The sequence below is a fragment of the Haplochromis burtoni genome, unplaced genomic scaffold (assembly GCF_018398535.1).
Source record: "Haplochromis burtoni strain Fernald_Lab_line unplaced genomic scaffold, NCSU_Asbu1 Contig_76, whole genome shotgun sequence".
Taxonomy (NCBI): Eukaryota; Metazoa; Chordata; class Actinopteri; order Cichliformes; family Cichlidae; genus Haplochromis; species Haplochromis burtoni.
This window is the reverse complement of record NW_024582437.1, coordinates 1,766,947-1,791,469: the sequence shown is the minus strand read 5'-3', so window position 1 is coordinate 1,791,469 and position 24,523 is coordinate 1,766,947. Positions and strand designations below refer to the sequence as shown.

Genomic DNA, 24,523 nt, shown 5'->3' with positions numbered 1-24,523 from the left:
TGAATTGTTATTTCTAACACTGTTTTATACGCCGACTGTATCACTGTAACACAGTCAGCGTTGCACACTTCCTTTTCTTTCTCAATAACAACTTTTCTTTCCCCGTCATGTCCCTCTTTCCTTCTCTGTGTGCTTTTTTTGTTCATAGCATGATCGTCTCCTCGCTCCCTTGGCACTTCAGCGTTTCACCCTGACTCATTTTCACTTGTTTAGTTCCACTCGCTGCGGTCCTGTGTCAACCCTCACACAGACTTTAACCAGGTGGCTTTCCATCACGCTGACTGACGATCTGAACACCCTTCCACCCAAGTGATTCCTCTATCTCTGTCCCTCCATCTCTCTCTCTCTCTCTCTCTCTCTCTCTCTCTCTCTCTCTCTCTCTCTCTCTCACACACACATACAACGTGACCCCCCTTAAGTCTGATGAAACAACCCTCTCTGCCCATCTCCAAAAAAAAGAGAAGAAACTGTGTGGAGGAGCAGAAAGGCCCCTCACTCCAGCTCTCAGCTTTTGTCTCTGATTATCCCTGCACACACACACACACACACACACACTCCACCTCTCATCCTGCTCCTGGATCTTGTGTGTGTATGTGTGTTTAAGGGGGGGGGGGGGGGACTCTGACCAATGGCATCCAACAGCAGGGCTTTATCCTGAAGCACACTGACAATGCTTTTCACACCTACTTACCACAGCAGAGATGGAGGCGGCGGGCTGGATCATGCCCAGGCCTAAAAGCAGGCTAAGGGCTTTTAGAAGACACACAGAATAGACTCTTTAATTACTGACTCAAGATCCCGCAGTAGATTAAAAAAGAAAAAAGAAAAAGAAAAACCCTCACAGAGGCTTATTTTCATATCTGCAGAATTTTTCAATGAATATAAAAACGGTCATTGATTATGCCGTTAAGGGAGGGACGTTAAGCAGGGAAATATAAAGTACATATAATCACATTAGCTTGCGGTGATTAATGTAATAAAATGTGATCTTTTTTTCCCCATCTGTATTGAACACATTCAATACTGAGGAGACATGCTGCAAATACTAAGAAGCAGCTTCCTTAATATCCATTTAACTAGCTCTGTGTGCAAAGACATCTGCGAAAGCACCGCAGATAACTCAAGGAACGTACTTGGCCTGCTAGGAAGAGGAATGACGAGGGGGGGGGCAAAATCCTAAATAATGACTCATGTGTTCTTTTGATGCTCATACTTGCATTGCTTGGAGCACGAACGATTGTGTGTGTGTGTGTGTGTGTGTGTGTGTGTGTGTGTGTGTGTGTGTGTGTGTGTCTTCCATCCCAGGGACACAATCCTTCCTACGTGATCAATACCAAAGCATTTCTGTTCATTGATTATATAATTATACAGAAATTAAATCTGTGACGCGCTCTCATGTAGCACCACTAGCTAATATAGCCAGCAGATGAGACTGAGAGGAGGGAAGAAGAGGCTTTCTCTCTACTTACTATTTTTTTCCCTTTTTTTTTTTAAAAGCACGGTGCTTAAAGCGAGCTCGGTGTAGTCCAGGTACTTCACTCAGATGATTATAATGCCACGAGGGTGCAATACATCACTCTTATTAGCCACACTGGAGCACAATGGTATCATAATTAATGGTCGCAGCAGGATTGAACGCTGCCCTGACATGGAAAAGTGGGCCTACTTAAGCTCTACAAGGCATTTAAATATGCAGAGTGAATGGCACAACCCAAACCCTCCTGCTCTAAGGACAGCCCACGCTCATTAGCCTGACACCCTCCGTGGCATTGATACAAGGACGACTGGCTAAACTCTCAGGCAGGCGCACGCGTGCGCACACACACACACAAAACAAGAAATCACAAGCATACATACACAAACACAAAATGTGCAGCGACTACAGTGACAAAATGTTAAACAGCGAGATATGACTAGAACAATCTTGTCCCTCATCAGTGCCCATCACTTCTTTTACATTTCCCCCCTTGCATTGTTGCTTTTGTCTCAAGGCTTAGTCTGCACTGAATGCAGATGGACATATATGTGTCAGCAGCCATTATGTGAATTTTCGGTAATGGCATTTGGTCTGCCTTTGTGTGTGTGTGTGTGTGTGTGTGTGTGTTTGTAGCGAATGTGCATGCTGTAGCAGAGTGTGTTGTCTGGTGCTTGTGCTATACTGTCTAGCATGGGCAAAACTGCCTGCTCGGTGGGAGAACAATGCACATAAAAGGCTGTCGGAGGAAGCGTCTGGAGCTGACGTCTTTCACGTGGCTCTGAATGGAGCAGCGGTGGGAAGTGGCCGTGTGTGCGTGCGTGTACTTTATATGCTTACGACTGAGACAGAAGAAAAAAATCACAGAGAAAACGCCCTCTTCAATATGTCTCCTGACTATGTTTGTAAAAAATGAGACAAGAGAAAATAATAAAGAGTATGCGTTCCTGTTTCAGTCATGTGCGATGACATGTGCATGAATGCCTCCTAAAAGCAGGTGTGGGATGTTAAGTCCTCTCAGATTGGTGTATGATTTGGATTTTCCACTCCTCCTCTTCTCTTCCTATCCTGTTCGTAAAACCCGCTACATAACTTCTCCTAAAAGAAGAAGGAAAAAAAACAAACAGTGTAGACGCCACTCAGGAGCTGCCGCGTGCCTAAAACCAGCAGCTCCTCTCCACACGGCTCACTCCAGCCTGACCGTACCGAGTTATCGCGTGGCTCAGTGCAATCAATTATTGCTGCAGTGGAATCATTAATAATTTCCTAATGAAAACGATTCTGTTGATCTCTGTTGTCTTTTAATTAAACATAATTAGTCGGCTGCTCGGAGCTGTGGTGGGGACTCCTTTAGGGTACAATTTTGTTTTAATACACTGATAATGGAATTTTTACATTGTGTCAGTTGTTTAGTTATTATTCAGTCACACTATTTCGCTATGTTCCTAGATAACAGATAATAACCCTCGCACCTTCTGTTCGCTGCAGTCATTTTGAAATAGGAGGGTCGAAATGAACAATTAAATTTTGAACTGTAAGAGTCCTCTCCTCTCACTGTTTCATGGCGCACGCTGCCAGGGTGCAGTGCGCGAAACGCTGCAAGTTTGATGCCTTCATTTCACAGGGGGGAAAAACTCAAAATGTCTTTGCATTTTTCTTTTCTTTTTTTTTTTTTTTAGAGAGAGTCTGATAGATACTACATCTGTCCTGTCAGATCACGCAAGTTCACCATATTGCCTCAGCGGTCTGCTGCTCTGGATCAGTGGAAAGAGCAAATGAAGGCATAAAAAAGGATCTGATTGTGAGGACTTAGAGAATCTGAAATGACACAAAGACGCAGAGATTTAGCTAATTCCGCACCGTCCGAGCTTATGTAAAACGGCCTAGTTACACTGGTCAATTTCTACACGAACAATGTGGCCAAGTTGCTCTGGAGACTTATTGGACATGCTGTATCTGAATGTGGTCTGGCTTAAGAGGCTTACATTCCAAAAGTTTCAGTGACCTCTGAATAATGCCACGTAATGTGGTCACGTTAACTGTGTATAGTTTCACCTGGCTTACCGTAGATATCAGGTATAAGCGCAATTGAGGTTCAAAGCAAGGATGAACCGAATCATCGTGCGTGGCACCTCACTCCTAAAAAATGTTGTGTTTTTATTCAAATTGATTTATTGTTATTTGTAAGTTCAGATGTGACTGTGTCTGATTGAACTTGGATGCCCTGCAGCAGAGGAAAGGCCTCACATAATGGGAACATAGTATGATTAAAATATGCCTGAATTATTTACCATATGCATGGGCACTGAAGTACACCTATCTGCTGCTGTAAGGGTTAAATGTGATCAAAAAGTCCCCCTACAAGAGGAGCATCTATTCCTGTTTGGGTAACATTTGTGGAAAAACTACACTTTAAAAATAAAAATAAAAAATTGAATGTATTCATGACTTCCTTAACCTCAGGGCAGAGAGGTCAAAAAGTTCCGAGAGGTGACTAAAGTGAGGAAATACAGCACAACACCTTATCATTAAGAAAGCTGTTTCACAGCATAAGCACATTGGTGGTCACGCTGGCTCTCTGAGCAGCTGCTGAAATCCACAATCAGGCGGGTTTGCGACATCTGAACCCCATCGCTAACACGTTCAGCCGAGAGACGTTGGACGATGAAAAGAAATCACAATGTGTCTGAATTTGTTTTCTCTGTTAAATCTCTCCCACTTTCCAGCTGCATTGTTTATCAATCTGTTGTTTATCTGTACAGAAAATTCTCCCCTGTCTCCCCTCCCTCCCTCCTGTCTGTCATTCGCTCCGTCTCCTCATTCTCCGGCGTTACTGTAACATATAATTACTCTGCAGACTTGCTGCCTGTTTCTAGAACTTCGGCGGTTCAAAGAAACTGTCGGAGTGTGGAGGAGAGCATTGTGGGAGTTCCAGGTGGATTTCTCGATAATGAGTTAGCACAGTAGTAGGAATTGAGAGTTTTAGTAATGGCTGGCTGCTAAGGCTCTTCCTGGGAGTTTAATGTAAAACAAACAGGGCCATGCTGACAGCCTGGGAAAAACAGATATTGCACTTTTTCCCGCTTCCACTTCAGGGCTCGTGCTGTTCTCTCATTTTGAGGAAGGGGAATTCGAAGAAGAATTTATATTCATGAAACGAATGCGAATCTTAATTGGAGACATTTTAAATGACTCAAATATTACTCATGGTCTTCCACTTGTTTTTTTCCCCGCATTTTTTAAATATTCATGCTTTTCTGCTCGTCTCGATTAAGTGATACAGACGTGCAAACAGAGGGCAGGGAAAACATCATTTTGCTATAGCAACAGGAATTGCAGCATCTCAAAAACTGGGTCGAATATGTGACATTATAAGGTAAGTGTTTCTTGGTGCTGATGACCAGGGGCGCCCTGTGGGGGGACCTGACTATGCCATCCTGCTGCTTGTTACACACTCCAGTGCATGTATTATACATAACACATTGCAGGGCTACAACTCTCAGAGGAATCATTTTTGCTGAATCCAGTCCTCCCTCGCTCTGCACATATCCCCCACGCCCCCCACACACACTTCCTGACAAGTTTCGGGGATAGAGGATGAGCATTTGTACGAAAAAAATAAAATAAAAAAGCAATGCAGAAATCATAGGACAGAGCGTCCAGCACTAAGCTACAGCCACTCAAACCAATCACCATCCCTTACTTAGAGATACTCCCCCATAGATTCACACTGGCAAGCATCCAAAGTGAACTGCTACTATCTTTGCATGCAGCCATAAAGAAAGCCGAGACCACTGAAACGTGAGCCAAAGCATATTCTGCAAGCATACTGTGTATTGAGATATTCACTGTTTTCCATAAATAACGCATCTCAGGGAGCAACGAAACAGCCAACAGACGGGAAACACAGCACAGGGGTGAAGATATAAACAATCTGGGCCTCAGCTTTTCAAGGTGGGAAGAAAGTTCTTGCCGGACTCCGAGAAGCCTTTTTTTCCCTTTAGTCGGTCCGCGCCAGCGTCAATGCGATAAACACAATTCCAGCACGGCTTCAAAAAAGAAACGACAGGCGAAAAAAAAGAAATGAAAAAAAGACCAAATTCAATATTAAATTTGACAAAGATTTGACATTCCGGCACGCCGGCACTCCATTTCAATGTCACCTCCAGAGGGTGCGCACGCATGCAGATTGGAATATTTGAAGGAAAGCGATGAAGAAGAATGAGCAGCATAAATCGAGTCACAGTCTGGACGTAAGAGTCAAACGGCCGCGCGGCATCAAACGCTTCATCACTTTCTCAACTTCCTCCCAAGTCCAGGTGGAGAAAAAAAAGGTTGCCAGGAGCAAAAATGTGGAACAATTTTTTTTCTTTCTTTGGAAGAGAAAAAGCGAGAGAAACGGACACCCGACCCAATTTATGCAACTCGCTTTTGGTAAAGTTGCTGCAGACCAGTTCGAGTCAAGTGTGGAATAGCGCAGGCTGGATTTTGGTTTGAATCTTTGAAGTGCGCTAAAAGTTTGTTTCAAAGTCCAACACGTTGATCGCGTTCCTCCACAAGAGGTGACGAAATTTGTTTCGAGCCGAGTAATCGACTTACTGATTCTCTGAGGTGACAAGAGATATTTAACTCTGAGAATTGAATTAATTCTTTGTATTCAACATTCCCCCTATTATCACTTATTATCAGTGGCAAGCATGTGCTGATGCTTGTGGAGGATTTAGAGTAATGAACTTATACAAGCAGAGCACAAGAGCGACTCACACAAGGGGTCGTCTGGAGATGTTATTGTGTTTTAATTTAATAAGGTCAAGTTGGAAGCGACAAACAAAGGCGCTCCCAGCTGAGGTGGCGATGATGCTGTGTGTGATGTTATCGCCAGGATACATGTATGAAGAGTGGCAGAGGAAATTCTCAAGAAGAAAAAAAAAGAAGAAGTGAGAAATCCTGTTATTGCCCTTCTTTTTGTTTCATACAGTCACTCTGTGAGCAAAAAGATTAGAAGATTTTAAAGAAGTGCATAATCTTCTTTAACAGCTTATCAAAACTTTAATGATTTGGTGATAAAGAGCACAAAGTTAAGTAGCCGGTTAAGAGGATAACTCCCCAGTGCAGTCTAGTGATTAGTAGATGAGAATTGGGAGACCGAAAATCCGGGTTGCAAATCCCACTCCTGCCACTTATTCACTTTGAGGGAGAAGAAGCTCCATTTCAGCTTTGGGGGTATTGTCACGGGGTAATCATTTTTGAAAAGTGATAAATAGAGGCCCCCCCTACCCACCCCTTCAGAAGCCCAAACACATCTTTATTTACGTATTTATTTCGCCGTGTCTCTTTGGTTAACACCCGTCAAGACCCAATTATAGCTGCAGAAGCCATGCGCTTTCATGAGGAGTGAAGCTCCACACTTTAGTGTCAGTGCTGTGTACAGTGCGAGCATCTTCTCGTGCAATCTGCAACAAACCCAGCTCTCCACAGATCAGTTTGCGGGGCTCCTTTAATGAGGCCCTGCTGGACACAATGCAGGGGATTGAGGAGTTTATCGTCGTGACAGTGGGTCGTGGGTTTTTGGTGGGGGGGGGGTTGCATGCTTTGGATTACTTTTGTATAACTAACATGGATTTTCTGACAGATAGCGGTGCTTTTCCTTTTTCTTTTCCTCAACACATGTTTACAGAAATCCACTTCTCATTGGGAAGTTGTATGAATGCAGCTGATTTATTAAAAGATGTACGACTAAAGCTTCGCCGAATTAGCCGAGAAGAACAAATGAAGCAAAGTGGCAAACACATCTCCACTCGTGCTTTTCCTCGCTATCTACCCCGAGATAGGGATTCACTTAGTATAAAAGAGTGTGGGGAGGAAAGGGGGGGGGGGGGGCATTAATTACCTTGTGAAATCTAAAGACCATTAACTTTGTGTGTCAAGTGATGTTTCTCACTTCCCAATCAGAGTTTTAGAGATATAAACGACTCTTTGGATGAGGAAAACAGATATGGAGCGAGAGCGCGCCTTTCTGTGTGTCCTCGTGGGCTGTGTAGATGCAATTATTTGTGCTTGTTTGTGACTTTGAGAAGAAGAAGAGAAGGAAAGAGAGGAGGAAAAAGTAAAAGAATGACAGAGAGAGAGAGACAGGCAGAGGAGGAGTGGATGGAGGATTGTGGCGTGGTGTGCTGCGCTGCAGAGAGATAACAGGATGCCGGCGCGGCTTGCTTACCTTTGCTGTACACCACACAGTTGTTTTTGTTGTCTTCCGCTCCCTGCCAAGTCACATCCAGCAGCCACCTGGGGCCGGCGCTCAACACCACAGGGACCGTGCTCTTCGTCTTCTGGTCGAGGACAGATAACAAACACTAATCATTTGCTTATTTTGGTGATTAAAGAAACATTAATAACCTCTGAGTTACGCTCTTCCGCTGCACTGAATGACCATAAAGAGGCAATTTCAGAAACTATACAGCGTGCAACTCAAGTCCAGCACAATCCTTTTTTTCTCTTTTTTTCCTACACTGCTGAGAAAATGTGAAATCAGGGCAGTTTTTATGAGTGTATGTGTGTGTGCGAGATGGCCAACAGACAAATGCAGTGCTTGGTGTGATGGCAAATGGGTGCAAGAGCCCGCACTGTATCTGTTTCATCCAGGATTCAACCCGGAGATCCAGAATCAGATCCACTAGATTAAATAAAACATCTCACGTGTCTGGGAATCATAAAAAAATGAAAGGAAGAAAGGGAAAAAAAAGGACGGTGACTTTCAGAGAGAAGGAAGCAAGTGTTCGGCGGTGAACTTTGGGCGCATTGTGCCTCGCTATCACCAGGATCTCACTATTTCCTGAAACAAGCAGGGAAGAATTTAAAGAATCAGTATCCATTTCAAAGGCCGATTGAGGTCAGAGTTTTTATAATATACCGGGAAATTATTCCAAATGTGTAAGGTCATTTTTCTTCTTGGTCAGAGGTCAAACGTGGGGTTTCGTTCCACTGGAAGAATCAGAAATAAATAAATAAAACAGAGTGAGATAGAGAGCTACACCCTCTATAATAGATTCACATGCTGCGCTGTCACCACATTCGCCTGCGCTGTTCATCCTCACATGATTTTCTAGTCTGTTTTATTTTATGCTGGTTCTCCTTTTCTTTTGCTTCTTGTAAAGCGATGCGTTGGTGGTGTCATGCATATGTTACGTGTGTATGGAGGTGGTGGAGGGGCTGTTGCAACATCTCAGGCAGCTGGGTACAGTAGCCTATTACTCAAAGGCAGAATGTCACTATTTTAAGGCCATTTCTTTTGAACCCCGGGGCCTCCCCTTCATTAGGAGCCTACAGAAAACAGTTTAGCTAAGAGAAAATAGGTTGGGCTGCAATCTCGACACTTCATTTCTTCTTCCCCGTCTGAGGCGGCCGGTGACAGGACACTGTCCATCTGCCTAATGCAAAAGCAAAATACCAGCCCTCTCGCGCACTTTTCACTTATTTCTCCCCCGCAAGAGGCAGCAACCTTCAAGGATAAATGCAAATGTCACTTGAGCATGTTAAAGGTCTGAATTGGCACAGATATGCACAAGAGATGAGCACTGTGCTCCGGCAGTGTGTCTGCATGCCCCCTCCTCCTCCTCCTACTCGTCCACCCGCCCATTTCTCTTTCCATGAACTCATCTAGTCAGAGGCTGGAGGACATGGATTTCTATTTATTTATTTTTTATGTTTTTTTTTTAGTGAGAGAGAGCATTATTTACAAATGGCAAATACATCTCAGAGAGAGCTGATAGGAATCTGTTTGGATCTTGTCTGCAAAATGACGAAGGCAAACGCAGACACTCAATAGAGACAGATTTTTGAAATAGTCCCTCTCTCTTTATATATATAGCTTCGCACATTGGCAAACTACACCGGCAAAACTGATCAAACACAGACAGCAAATTGTGTCTGTTGATATTCTTATTCCTTCTCCTGGCATCTCCTTATCCCGTCCTGGCAGCAGATGAGAGAGAGAGACAGAGAGAGAGAGAGAGGACCTCTGTAATTTAAGTCGTCCGCAATTTCACATTTCAAATTAGCCTCACAATAAAGTCTTCTATCTGGCTAACCTGAAAATCTCACACCCCTGTCAAAGGAGCAGAGCAGACCAGGCCGATTGTTGCTAGGACGACTATCTGAAATGGAAATCAGATTAACCCTTTCTCAGATCTCCAGACTGGAGCCATCTCTTATTCAGCAGCGAGAGGCCTCTCTGCCATCCTCCTGCACCTCTGGGAATTCATGATATTCCAGCTGCTCTTAATGTAGCCAGCAGAGACAAAGCGGCCATATTAACGACACATCTTCCCATGTTACGTTAGAAATACCATCACAATTTGTTAAGACTTGTGGCAGTAATCGCAATTGTTCCTCTGGTTCCCGCTGTAATAGAAACTTATGCATTAGCTTTGATTTAATTGTCACTGTCAACTATTCGCTTTGGTTCCCCTTTTTCTTGCAAAGTGAGCAGCAACAAGCCCCTGACAGCCAGTCTCAGTGTAGATTTACATAAAGCATCTATAGTGACAATATGCGCTTTGTAAGCAGCCTGCGTGTAGCAACCCCCGCAAAGACAAAGAAGCGCACAAGAACGACCGCACGCACAACAAATTTAGGATTAAGACACAGTGGCGTCACCGCAGCGAGGAGCGTCTCTGCAAATGCAAATGAAAACATTGGTACAACTGGATCAGTTGGCCTAAGTGGCCGAGGCCAGAAGAGGGAAAAAACACGCAGATTGACAGGCAGAAAATTGCGATTTTCCCTCGAGCTAGGGACTCAGAGATCGACTGGCTGTACGGAAACAAACTCCTCTCAGAGATGCCAGCCATAAAAAAAAGAGAAAAAAGGGAGGGATGTGACGTAGAGAGGCTTTTTCCTGCCCAAAACAGCACACTGAGGGGGAACTGGAAAATATGCTGACCCCTGTTGGCAGTAAAAAAAGAAAGAAAAGTTGCTGATCTTACTTTTTCCCCAATTCCTCTAAAGCATTTTTGTTATTTTCTGATATTTTTCATGCCTGTACTACACCTATTTTTGTAATTAAGACTAAATATTATTAACAGGTAAACGTTCGATGTGTTGTGTTTATACAGATACAATATCAGTTTACTGACTATCATCCCTGTCAGAGCCTGTAACCCCCCCCCCCCCCCCTCCCCGGCCTTCCTCTCTGTGTAGTGTGTTATGGTTTATCCACCGTCTGCTTTCACTCCAGTGGTTTCAATACTCTCTCGGTATTTTTATTTTTTTTCTTCCTTCCTCTGAGCTCTGTTACCGTTCCTCGTGTAAGAGATACAGTGACCAAAACAGTGTAGTCAGCGAGGAAGTGATTACAAACTGATGCTCCAAATTCGCTATAAAATGAAAATCAATATTTCCACAAGTTGCTGCAACATAAAAGATAACCTTCATTGATTTTTCTAGACTTAGGCCCCTGTGATAAAATCTAATATAAATTTTCAGCCACACGGATTTGGATCAGAGCGGAGCAGGGGCTGAACGATAAGTTCCGCGCACATCTCTCAGACTTGGATTTTTTTCCTCCCCTCCTTCCCCTTTTTCCTTCTTCCAAGGCAGGGCTGTACTATTTATAATTGGCCCTGTGTGAGCAAAAGCTTCTATCGGGAATCTGTTCTAATTTTTATTACTGAGAAGCTAAAGCCTGTTCCAGATAATTTGGAAATTTCAGGGGAATTGTGATAGAGCTGATGGCACAGCCGGACTGACTCCAGAAAGGAGCTAACCTGTAATAGCCTCTGTGGCTGCGCTGATTAAATGTTGCCATAGATGAAAGACCTGCCATCACCGCAATAAATTAACCAATCACACAAATCCCAAGTCGCTACTAATCCCTCCTTGATACCATGATCCTCTGATCAGCTGAAGGAGGTGAAGAAGAAAGTGTCTTGTGACACTCAGCCTTCTCCTAACTCCCTGCTTCCCTGTGTAAACAACAAGCTAATGATATCGCCGCTGACCATTTCACCACCACTGGCTACTCTTAACCCGTTTCATGGTCAGGGCAGGTGAAATCAATACAAACCGCGGTGGGAATGATTATTTTCCTCATCGCACTCGCACGCCCACCCCCTCCACCACCACCACCTCCCTCCCTCCACCAAGGTCACCGACTGGCACTGTATCCGTCTTGATCCCACAGCTGCAGGATTTAGACAACTGAGAGATCAAAACCGCTCCGTCTGAATATCTCAAGACATATACCGGCTTTATGCATTCATCTTTCAACGCCCACTCGGTGCCAAAGTAGTGCCATTTCCAAATGAAAACACTAGTGGAAATATTCCAGTCAAATCACTCTGAGTATTTTTGAACCTTGCCCTCTTTTTCACAGTAAAAGCCTTGTTTCAACAATTGTTTTTTATTTCCATCTTTTTTTCCTCCTTTGCTCCTGAATAGCTGATAACGGCATTTTCTCATCCCCACATTACATCTGACCACTGTTGACCTGGCAACGCGTGCCCAAATCATTTTAAAAGTGCCGTGTCCTTTGCGGTACTATATTTGCAGCCTAAATATATAAATATATATATAAAGATACAAGCTTACGTATGGGTTATGTCGAGTTTATATGTTCTCTGTTTCTAACATGGGAGTGAGGATAAAGGATTTGTACCTGTTTTACCAGTCAGTTTACAGCAGACAGCACACTCACACCTTGATAACGTCCATTGCAATTAGTTGTTCACTGCGATGAAACAAATTGCATGTGGTCAACTGGAAATTTCATTAAGGGAGATTTTCCTCTAGCCCTCGTTATCGCTCTGCGTATTAATATTTTCTTAGCCTCAAGGATGGATGGGTTGCAAGGGTCTTTTTTTTTGTTGAATTAAAAAAAACGTCCGGAGCTAACCTCACAGCCTGTGTTCGCCCGCCGCTATCCACGCTGGCAAAAAAAGCTGTGTACATGCTTAGTTAGGTGCTGCATTTTTTTTCATTGCGCCCTGAAATAAGATTCTCTGTCGACATCCACAATAAAGTGGGAAATACCTCCATTTCTCAAGTCTGCTTTTGTGTCATTCTCCCCCTCTTCTAAATGGCTATGGTTACATCTGCTGAAATGAAAAGATACCTACATACAGCTTTCATCCCCCCCACCCCTCCCTCTCAGGCTATAGCATCTTCTATTGGGAGGCTAAATAACAGAAATATGCAGGAATTGCACACTAATTCCCCTTAGAGATAGATCTTGGCTGGTGCCCTGTCATAAATCAGAGAATTTCGATATGAAATGAGGCAAGCTGCTCTAATCATTTCTGCATTTCAAATTGGATCACTGGCTCAATCGCCTGGCTTTTAAACTGCTTGCCTAAGAGCAAATGTGAGGTGGGAGATAATTCAGCTGAAATCTCTGCCTGCTCTGTGCAGCAGTTAGTTTACTGCTTGAGTGCAAGAGAATGCTTTTTTCTTCCCTTAGCCCATCTTTCTCTTTTCAACTTTGTTAAATTGACTTTTCATTTTAAAATCGATTAAACTGAGAGAGTCACTGCTGTTCCCGGAATCTTTAAAGGGACACCCATCACTGTGCGCATGTGCCTTTATTTGGCTGGCCGCTATCATGGCGCCGCTATGGGAAATAAATATTTTCTCATTTAAATCACCTTTTATCCTGCTGACTGGACTGTAAGCATCAAAGTTCATGTGCTGCATTAGCTATTACTTACGTCGCTCCATTGAAATGCACATGGGGTCTGTATTTATACTGACTATGGGTGGCATTGCATGATTACTGTATGTTCAGTTGCTTTTATTAAGCCACAATATGAAGAGACTGATGACTGGCTGCTCTGGATGTTGATTGGGAAGCAATGCTAAATTACAAAAAGCACATCTACACCCTATTCTGTTTATTTTTAAACGAATCTGCGTCTTGCTCAATCAGAGGGGATAGAAGTGAAGAATAGAGATTCAGAAGGGTGGGTGGGGTAGAGGGGACACATCAATTCTCTATTCTTCAAGACCTTCAGGCATGTTGAGGTGCTTCAACTCTAAAGCCAAACAGTTTAGTGTAAGCTGTACCTGCCCTGAAGACAAGCAACCCCCTTTCTCCAGCCCTCCCTTCTCATCCTTCATTTCTTTCATTACATTTTCTTTTCTTTCATGTCACTGGCTTCCTTTCCTTTCCTTTCCTTTCCTTTCCTCCCATCTCCTACCCCACTTTCCTTTAACATCAGCATGTCGCCCGCCCTCATCACATACTGTATATAAAATGTCTTCACTTCCCCAGCCCTTCAGCATCAAAACTACAATGTCTCCAACTTTCTTTGTAGTGGCGAACGTGTAATTCAACTTCACGAGTAAATGCGCGTGTGCTGCCGTAACTCCGTATTATGCATATGTCTCGAGAACTATTTGAAGATGTAAACAAGGAAAAGTGGAATTTGTAATGCATGTGCTCCGGGACTTAATCATGTCTTGGAGGTAGGGCTCACATATACACACACACGTGTACTCCTTGTGTTTGGCTTTGGTCAGGGGACAGAACAGCCCTGTCGCTTCACTACTCACTGTTTGAATTACTCAAAAATTTCCCATTTGAATTCAATTGGCAAGGACTTGTTTGATCTTTTGCATGTGAGTTAGGTCTGACTCCCCGAGCAGCAAGAAGCTGTGTGAGGGAACATAATAGAGAACCTGGAGCCAGTAATGTTCACCTGTATGGATATTACCAAGGCCCCTGGGGGTCAAGGTGGCAGGTGGCATATTCTCTGGACAGATCCACCTCTTTCTCTGTTGGGAATAAACATGCGGATGGGGGGATTTCTTCAAAGAGGAAGAAAAGGGGAACTCGGGAGTCAATCTGTCAATGGGGTCACAACAAATCCCTGCTCTCATAACCACACATGGAAGACTAGGATCAGTCAGAGGCAGCAAATAAAGACAAACAATAAAATAGTAGGCTTGAACGAAGCCCCTGACTTTAGATAAACCCTCGTGCCCCCCTTTAGGTACTGGATTTTAATATTCTTTTGAACTCCCCTCTCTTCTCTGGTGGAGTTATAAATTTCATGATGCATTAGCTTAGCATCTACAGTATGTGATTTTATATTTCAGAAGTCTCTTTCATTCTGTGCAGCCGAATCGCCTCCTGATTGGTAAAGTGAGGTTTCTCTATATCCAAGTGTACCAAATAATAACTATAATAAGCAGAAGGGAAAAGGCAATACATAAAAAATGAGCGGAGATTAAGAATCAAGTGAAGAAACACAAGCCTCACTAACTTTGTTCTAACAGTGAACACAAAGAACAAAGGTATCTGAGATTTGCATACAACCTGATCACCTGCACGCTGCCGCAGCGTTCAATAGTTTGATCCTTACATGCACTCGAGAGAAACGGGGTCTCACTGTAAAAAAACAACAATATTTACACCAAGTTGAGTACATAAGATAAAGATGATGAACTTGCCCTTCACTAAATGCATTAGACGTGAACTCTCTTATCAGAGTCTCAGCACACGGACTGTTAAAAGAGAGGTTTCTCGAGCTGGAAATGGTCTTTGTTACCCAATTAGTTTGCTGACGACCCCGCGGTATAATATTTCTGCTTTGACAGCCTCATACGCGTCCATCTAATGAGGAGCTGCTGGACCAACAGGGAGAGAATGGACACTAGCCAGACCTTTATTTCCTCTACTACCTATCAGTTTTCCTATCTAACCTTTCATTGTCGGGTTTTTTTGCTCTTCTTTTCATTTTTTTGTCAGAAGAGTTGGATTTTTCTGCTTGGTTACTCATCCGCCCAGTCATTTTGACAGGGCTTCGTCTTTGGTAGGCCCCGAGCCAACCAGGCTGAAGATCAGAGGGCTAAGGCCAGGACAGGGGACGGCGAGGACTTATCAAGGTCTACCAGCAGGGGTTTGCCTCCCTGTAGGGTGTCCGTCTTTTCTCTAAAGGAGGTGAAGCAACTGAGCCTCTGTGTTTCCTCCACTTCCCCTGCCAATTTGACCAAGAGGAAAGAGAAGAGAAAGGAAGCAGTTTGTTTTGAATAATGTATGATTTCAGAGTCTCGTTATCCTCGCCTTCTAACAAGGAGCTCAAACTAAAACCTCCTTAAAAAGGGACAACAAGGATATAATTTCTACAATTATAACTGTTGGAGGGACTGGGCAGCCATCAGCAACTGCCATCGAACCTCAATTTGAACTCACTTAGTACTGGAATACCAAGAGGACTATCAGGGGCTTGCAAATGGAAACAATCGAGGATTATCTCCAGCACTTCACAGGAAAGTTGTTTCAACATATCACAAGTTACAGCCATGACAGTGACAGATGGCAAAGCAGCTGGCACCACTCAACTTTGTTCCATGATTCTTTCTTTTTCCTCCTTCCTTCTTGTTCTTTGTCTTGCGCCTTTGCTGCAATGGAGGTCTGTTGTGTATTGAAGTGTTGGATAATCATTCATTTGGGAAGACATATTGTGCACTGTAAAACAAGGCAATATGTGTGAAGCCAGGGACTTCTGAGCTTCACTGTCGATGCCTGGCCGACTATTCTGTAAAGACTGGAAATCAGTCTTGTTTACTTGCTGGGTACTTGCTTTACAGCAGGGTACATCTCAGGTAAAGAAGCATCTCCCTAAATCTGCTACAAGCAGTCGTTCAAATTCAGAAAACTCTCGAGATAAGTGTGTAAATGATAGTGAATGACTTATGCTATCCCAAATGGAACAGTTGTTCATGAATGTTAATGTTCATATCAAGCTGTTTGTGTGTGGTTACGACATACAGACACCATAAGCATGCAGATACTACAACTCCACAGTGTGACAGTTTGATATCCAGACAGTGCCTCCCTGATGGGCCACTGGAAGACAGCAAACACCCAGAGAGCTGCAAGGAAGGACATGGATACCCAGCTCACCCCTGAGCCCTGCGGGTGTGAAAAGTGGCCCCCCAGGACCTGGAGCTTCACTGGTCCTTTGAGTATCACTGATGCCTGCTCTGCTGCACGGAACGGTGACTGAGCAGGCTCTTCGAGGATGACAGCTACCTGTCTATGCATTACAGCTGCAGTATGCAGTTATAGCAGAGCAATCACATCTGGATTGTCTGCGAGGATGAAGTCATGCCATTACGTAGAATGTAATGTTTTTAAGCGTGAGACCTGGAGAACAGTCGAAATCAATTTCTGCTGTTTTAACTTTAAACCAAATACCAAAAAAAGACAGGACAGAATGAGGAATTTGTTTTGTGCAATGATCAAAACATGGATGTTCTTGAACCCACACATATACATCTACAGGTTAATAGTTTCAAAGAAACATTTATTAATGTGACAGCCACCATGCTGCTGCAGCACGAGACAGAGGAGACGGTATCTTAGTCCTTTGCTTGAAATAAAGCACCACTTCAGTTCATCATGCAACATCCTACTTAAATAATATCACTCAGTCAATATTAGCACATGGTCTTCTGAGTGATGAATCACTTAACATTACATATTGTTACTAGCAGAACAGTAAACAGTAAAAAGTGCCTTTCAGAAGGAAATCCTGCACTTTTCCTGCTTTGTAAAATAGGTTTTATCAGCATGGACAGTAGAGATTGTTTCTACCTTTGTGTGTGTGCAAAATGTGCCCCTGGTTTTCTACTTTGCAAATAACAATTATAATGAGCTTGAAACAGTTTAAACTTTAACCCCAAGGTAATCGAAGCACTCAGGGCAGTGACCCCCGAAACTGGGCAAGTGGCTCCAGCACATCCCAGGAGCGACATCTGAGATCTCTGCCCAGAAGAGCGCAGTCCTAGGACCAGCAAATATACTGTGCAGGACCCTCAAGCTCCCAAGCCTCTGGTAGAAGACCTGAATTTGAAAGATTAAGACTGCGTAGCGTATGCGTGTACAGGGGTGTGAAATCACTTTTTCACACAGGGCCATGTAGGCTTGGATTTTTCCCCCGCTTAATAATAAACACCTTCATTTAGAAACTGCATTTTGTGTTTACTTGTGTTGTCTTTGCCTAAACACTTTATCGCGCCAATGTATGTCTGTTCCCTCTTAGATCCGATCAATCGATCTGTATAAAACTTGGATAAAACTGTAAAAACTGTCAATGGTACCAGAACTATCAAAATCAATAATGCTTTTTTGAACGATGAGTATTATGTGTGGAGGCTGATCTCAAAACAAATGGCAACATTACGTGTGTGTTATGTGTACACTGTTGTTGGGTCACTTTTAATGTGTTGTGATGCGTATCTGTAAATGAGTGTTCCAAAAAAAGTAACCCTAAAACTATGTGTTTATTAGCCATTTGTATGTCGTTCCGCCTTTTTTGCCATCTGACTTTTTACAGTGATACAATGAAGATTAAAAAGAATACAATGATCAATCAACACACTTGCCTGTGTTTTAATTCATAAGCAAAGCACACTGGGCCTGGCAAAAACTGCCCACACAGTAGGTTTTTGCTAGCATATATAACTGCATTTCTTCCAATGAATCATTTTTTCTTAATTTTCTAAATTAGATTACATGCTAATAATACTTCTGTACTGTAATACCACTTGTAAGACTATTAAAAACAGATGCCTCCACTGTGTGGTGTAATAAAAAGTATGACTTTTCCCTCTGGAACAGTGGTAGTAACATAAAGGCACTCTTAATTTGCAAACTGAGGTGGTAGCTGATATTGAAGTTAAAGAATATGAGAAAAACATATTCCAGCAGCTTCTGCGGTAACTCAAACAAAGCAATAATCTATTCAGACATAAAAAAAAAAAGACTTTTTACCATTTCAAAACCAGATGTGCTATATTTGTCGAAATGCACCTCCACCAAAAGTAGAATAAATTATGCTGCAAATGGATCTGTGTTTTGAGGAAGTCGCAGTATCCTTGGCATGTTTGAGGGAGCCATGCAGCCATTAAAGCGAGCACAAAGCAAATCACTGAGTCCTACTCTGCTTATCAGGGGACCTGCCATATCAGTTTGGGTAGTTGTGTTGTGATGTAAAGACAGCAAAATGTCAGGTTCACTTGTAGATCAAGTCAACCATGTATTATCTCGCAAACAGAGGAGCTCAGCTGTGGCCATAATAGCTCTGACTAGCTGACTGACTGAGTGCTTCACGGCTAATGCATGGAGCTGTGGGCGGCAATGAGTTCCAGCAAAGCACAAAGAAAGTTTGAAAGTAGAGCCTTGGAAACATATAAATAATAGGAAAAAAACCCACACCAAAAAACAATGGTTGTGTGTTTTTTCTGCCACTGCCTGCAACCAATTCTGCATTCTGCATTTGACTCACAAGCAGACATCAATGTCATGTTGATCTGTGTTAAAAAGCCCCGATTTAAAAAGCTACTTCAATGGAATGAGCTTGGATGTTTGGTCCTTTTCATGTAAGAACATGAAAACCATTGATAATGCCATCGATAAATATATGGATGACATTGAGCAAGGGAAAACAGGCCAGATAATTACCATTCTACCCATCTGAAGAGACCCCAGCCCTGATATTGGTTTAAACCCAAGAAATAATTGATGCATGCAATCACAAATTGGTTCTCCGCCTAAAATTTGGGCCCATTATTTCATTAGATGAAGCCACATTCTCCGTGCCAAAATTATTTGTGTGTCCAACACAGAAATTCAAATCCTGTTAGTCCCGATAATGTCGGCCGTTTCACAAACCATATCCAAGACAGTGTGACTTTCAGATAGAAAGTGCCGGCCACCTTTAAATGCAAACATAAATGACTTCTGATTCTTTTTCTTATTTTTTTTAATAGTTTGTTTGTTTGTTTATGTGCATGCATTTCTGAGGCTGCGTGTGAATGTGTGTATGTGATTTAGCAGCTAAGCTACAGAGAGGTCCTATCCTGGGGTGCCTTCTTGCATATGTAATTGGATGTTACTGTAAATAATTGCCTGGGCATGTGCCAGTGTGATGATGGTGATGATTTGTATGTGTGCGTTTGTGTACGTGTGTCGGCTCATGTGTGACTGTATGTGTGTAGAACACGCGTGCATCATTCTGTATGTTTGTGGGACTTTGCACGTATGTGTGTGTGTGTGTGTGTGTGTGTGTGTGCGTCTGCATGCGTGTGTGTGCGAGCGCATCTGCCCCATCCGTACTCCACTCTCAAGTCCCACTGATTCTCCTTTCCAGCCATGTTGAATCCTCTTTTCCTTATCAGGCGAGCCCAGGCCTGCATCAGGCTCTCCTTGCTATGACAGAGGCTACAACAATAGGCCTGCGATACCGCTGCTTAGCGCTGCGTTTCGGAGGGGAAACCTGCCACGGGCGCAGATTAACTACAACACACACACACACACAAAATAGATTGCAGCCTCCAAAACAAAACATTTTTCAGAATGCCTCCTCTTGATTAATGAAGCAATGACAAGAAGAAAAATATAATTTCTGAAACAGAAAAATCCACCACCACTTGTTAAAGTTTAGGGGTAGCTAACAATAAACATATTGGAGGGAGAGGGTGGGCAAAAGGGGTGAGATAAATGGCTTGAGTGATGGGCTGAATAATTTCAGGAGCATTTTTTTTGCTTCTTCTTTTTTTTTTTTTGTTTGGTTGCACAGCCACATATTCCTACCCTTGTACTAAATTACACAATAATCACACACCATCGGTTGACAGCCTCTGCCTCTCTCTGTCCCAGGTGAAAATTAGGACAGTATCTTGACATTTTTGCTCTTCTGTAGTTACAAGCTAAAGCTCTCTGTTCACAGCCAAAAGTGGCGCGCAGTCTCCGGCGCATGCACGCGCCCTCCCACACACCAGCACATTCACAAACGCGCAAACACTATGATCTAAACGCACACACACACACACTCAAGTGCACTCAAACATGGCGCCATGTGTAAGCGCACAGGCATTAAATGCTACGTTCTCATACAATCTTTTTAAAACTAAAATATGATTTTTGACCCGGATTCAGTGTGAGACCTGACACCAGCGGACATAAAAGAATTAATTAAGACTTCATTTTGTGCCTCTAACAGCTCTATATGACAGAATAAGGCAAAAGAAAGAGTAATAGAAGTTGTCTTGCTCGCACTTAATAGTTCTCCAATGCTAGCTGTTTCCTTGAGGTGCTTTTAATCTAGAGGTTAAAAAGAACAATTCCACCGAGGCTCAGATATTGTAGATATACATACGAAACACTGTATCAGAATGATTCCAATGATGTATGTTTCAAGGGTAACATTATAACATCGGGCTCTATTCTTGTTGTGCTTAATTAGCCTGTAGCGCTTATTGACTTTTATAATGTCCTTGTTGCCTGCAGTCTTTGAAATCGTTCTCTTTGTATTAAGGACCTTGTATGAAACAGAGATTACAGTAGCAGATATGTTTGTATCACAAACCTAAGCTCACAGCATACGACAATATTAAGATAGAAAGCAAGATTAAAAAGAAAAAAAAAACACAACTCCCCGACAGATCTTAAACTTTAATTAGGCAAGTCTTATGCATTTTAATTACTGTGTAATTTGTACTAAAAGGCCCTCAAAACACATAAAGAGCAGAATTCTATTGAATCCAGACTCATTACAGTTGCACCTTGACTAAGCCCCAGTAATTAGCATTGGTATGGCATTGTACAAGAGGCGGCAACACCCTCATCAACACACATTTACAACAGAGCTCTAAATCTGCTGCTCATTAATAGCCTGCCTCCCAATCAATTATTAACACCTACAATGGAAGCCAGGCTCACCGGGGCCAGGCCTCTTACTCCAGGCAAACCGTTGGCCACCTTCTCCTCCCGGTTCTGTCCAGCATAGGTAATTACCGCTTTTAAAGACACCTGCTACTCAATAGCTTCGACCCAGACTGTTAATTTAGCCCCCCGATTGCAGACATTTATGTCTGAGTGTCACTATTAATTTGCGTTAATTTGGAGAGTGTGAGAAAGCCGGGTGGAGGCGTTGTCGGCAGGCGGCTGAATGTGCTCGTCGCTCACCTGCACCAGGGCTGCGGCTGTAATTGGAGTCTAATGGTCTGATTGATCAGTGAGAGAAGTGAGGGATGAGACGGCGCTCTGGCAGCTTCATCAGTCAGAGAGAGAGGAGAGAGGAGGAGAGGAGGAGGAAGAGGAACAGAGCGGGCAAAGCAGCTAACAACAGGAGCTCTGAGCCAACTCTCGGGTGCTTTATTCTTTTTTTATTATTTCTCCTGTTTTACTTTTTGTCCATTACTCAGTTTGACCCCTTCCGCTTCTGCCTTCACTTGCAATGGTGCAAATCTTGGTATCGATCTGATACCAAGCAAATGCAGGGCCAGTGTTTCCGAGACCAATACCAATACGGATACTTTTAACCTAAAAGACAGCTTGTAGAGGAGAGCAGCGTGTCATGATTTATAAGACGAATCATCATCAATTTGCAAATATTGAACACATTTCAATCACCACTCAATCACTGTCAATTTCCACAATGTTCACTTAGCACAACAACACACACCTTTCAGCTCTTCATGCATTCTGAAATGGAAATGAAATAGATGCAATTCAGGCGTGCTTCATACCTGATTTTTGAGGTATATCTTTATATATTTTTATTCCAAATAGCATTCAACACAATTCAGTGAGCTGCATACTGAACTTAGTGGAGAGACACAAAGTATTGATCGTATCGCGCATCGATCCAATATCAGTACCAACATTGGTATCGGTGCTATCGATATTTGGATCAATCCGTCCACCTCTACTTTGCAGTGTCCTGTCTGATGCTTAGTTTACAGGCCAGACAATCATCTGTCTTGCAGTGCAGTTGAACCATTATAATAAAACCATATGATATTTTTTAAAAATATCAAATAAAATAATAACTGGTTCTATATTTGGGTTCAACTTTATACAGCCTGCAAGTGATCTGAGAGTGATACAAGAAAACATTTAACAGTGTTTAACACAGTGCAGTGTGATTGTGTTAACAGGTCTGCAACAGCAATAACTACAACTCCAGTCCCTCATGCCAAGCTGAGCCCCTGGGGTCTACAAACCTGCCACGGCCGACCCATCAGCTGTGAAATCTGCTTTCCTCTTTGATAAACGGTCGAGATGTGACCCTATCTCTGTCCTGCAGATGCCCAGATTTCCTGTCACGCTTTTTCCCTTCTGTTTTTTCCTGCTATTTCTCCCTCTGACTCGCTCTCTTTCTCTCTCTCGCTCCCCCTTTCATTCTTTCTTTCTACCTCTCTTTCCTGGCGTGTCTGGACAACTGCATGAAACGCTCCACTCGCTGTTCTTCCTCAGCATCATCCATCACTCTGCTCAGCTATTGAGGCCTGTCGTGCACGAGCCGCCAAACGCACATAGACTCCCACACCATAGGCACAGGCAGCTCGGCCAGCTCCAGCGCCAGTTCCCATGTGCGTCCACGAGGGACCATTACAACCCCCCCACGCCCCACTTAAATGGCTCTTCATGTGCCCAAAGTGCTCATCGTTCTGTCCAGATTAATGCAAACACATCTTATATTCACTGTATTTTCATTATTTACTGTAAGCCACTTTAAGGAGTCATTGCACTTTAGTCCCGCTCTGGGCGTCGTGCCAAGGATTGAGAAACGGACCTACGAGCCCACCGTACGCTGCGGCTCGACAAAAATAGCTTGACCTCTAAAAAGTCATACCTTAAGTGACGCGTGTGGACGATGGAATAAAATATGTTTGATTTTAGAGCGGCTCTATCAATATCTCACTAGCGGGTCATGTGTTTCAAGCATCAGAGAGGTGTCACTGCTGCCACATACCTGACTGCCTTTGGGTAATTCATTCACCTCTATGGTTTCAGAAAAATCTAAGAGAGTAAAAGGAGATTTAATAGTGTATGGAGGTCACACTTCATGAGAATGACTGAGTGTGGCTTCTAGCTCCGGTAGAGATCCACGAAGCAATAAGGCTTTATTTCTACCTCAAACGCATTCTACCCCCTTCTGACCCTGCTTTGCAGCACTGGCCACCCTGACATGCATCAAAACTAGCCGGCCTCTTTTAACCCCTTTCTCTTCTCCCTCCCCTCCCCTCACACTTACATTTGTTATTTCAACTTTTCTCGCTGGTGAGGCATCAGAGATTTGATCCTGTCTAGATGTTTTAAGATTTGCACAGCTCTCGTACCTCCTACTGAAATAACTGAGATAAATGCAGCCCTGCGTGCGGGGACGTTTCCAAAGGCTGCTCGTTTAACAATGCAGCGGCTCGATAAGTAGAAGCTTGAATTGAAAGTAAAGAAATAAACTTAGGGTACTGTAAATGAGACCAATCCCTTGTGAAGTGCAAAATACTACAATTTTTGAGTTTCTGGCTCATTCTGCACCAAGAAAAAAGAGAAAAAAAGGAAAATCTAAAGTAAAAAGTTACACTGAACCCTAAAAGGAGGCTTGGTAAAACAAAACATGCCAGCTGGGTTGACCTAGCCTTTAATGAGAGATAGTGAGAAGCTGCTAACAGCCAGTACCCCATTTGAGAGATGAAACTTAGCAGAGGAGGAGGGCAAGTAGCAAAAGCATTGAAAGGGCTCCCATGAGAATAGACACACATGAGATCCTTAAAGGCAACGCGCAAGAGCTTCTTCCTCTGCTTTTAATTGCGATAGAGGTTTGGCATATTCTGTAACCCCTCCACAGCCTATTACAGGTGATGACCAGCACCTGCTCGGTTGAAAAAAAAAAAAAACCAACAACCTAAGGAGCGTCTGTACAGCATTGATGAATTCCTCAGAGGGTAGTTCGTTAAGAGCTTCTCATTCTAGCCAAGAGCAACAATCAGTTTATGCATCTTGCTCAGCAGCGAGTCTGATGAATGTGTAAAGTTTTTATCTGCTGGAAAAGCTCCACTAGCAAACAATTCAAGAAGATGCTTTATATGACGTCACTCGATGAGTCTGGAGGCGGGTCATTTGAGGGACAGTTGAAGGTTGATTTTGGATGCCTTTCAGTGAAATTCATGCAGCAGCTCATCGAGAAATATATGGAGTGTGTTACTTTGGAAGGCAACTTGAGGTGTTACTCTGTCAAATCACTTTTCCGCCCAAGGATA

The 24,523-nt window shown here is 43.1% G+C and overlaps 1 protein-coding gene across 2 annotated transcripts in view; it reads right to left on the bottom strand.

Moving 5' to 3' along the window:
* zfpm2a (zinc finger protein, FOG family member 2a) overlaps positions 1-24,523 on the bottom strand; it is a 120,060-nt gene that overhangs the window by 37,176 nt on the left and 58,361 nt on the right. Inside the window, exon 5 of one of the 2 annotated variants that reach the window (XM_005924246.2) lies at positions 7,692-7,803. In XM_005924246.2, coding sequence (XP_005924308.1) covers positions 7,692-7,803 — 112 coding nt within the window. The remainder of the gene's footprint in view (positions 1-7,691; positions 7,804-24,523) is intronic. The other variant, XM_005924247.2, reaches the window with a different exon arrangement.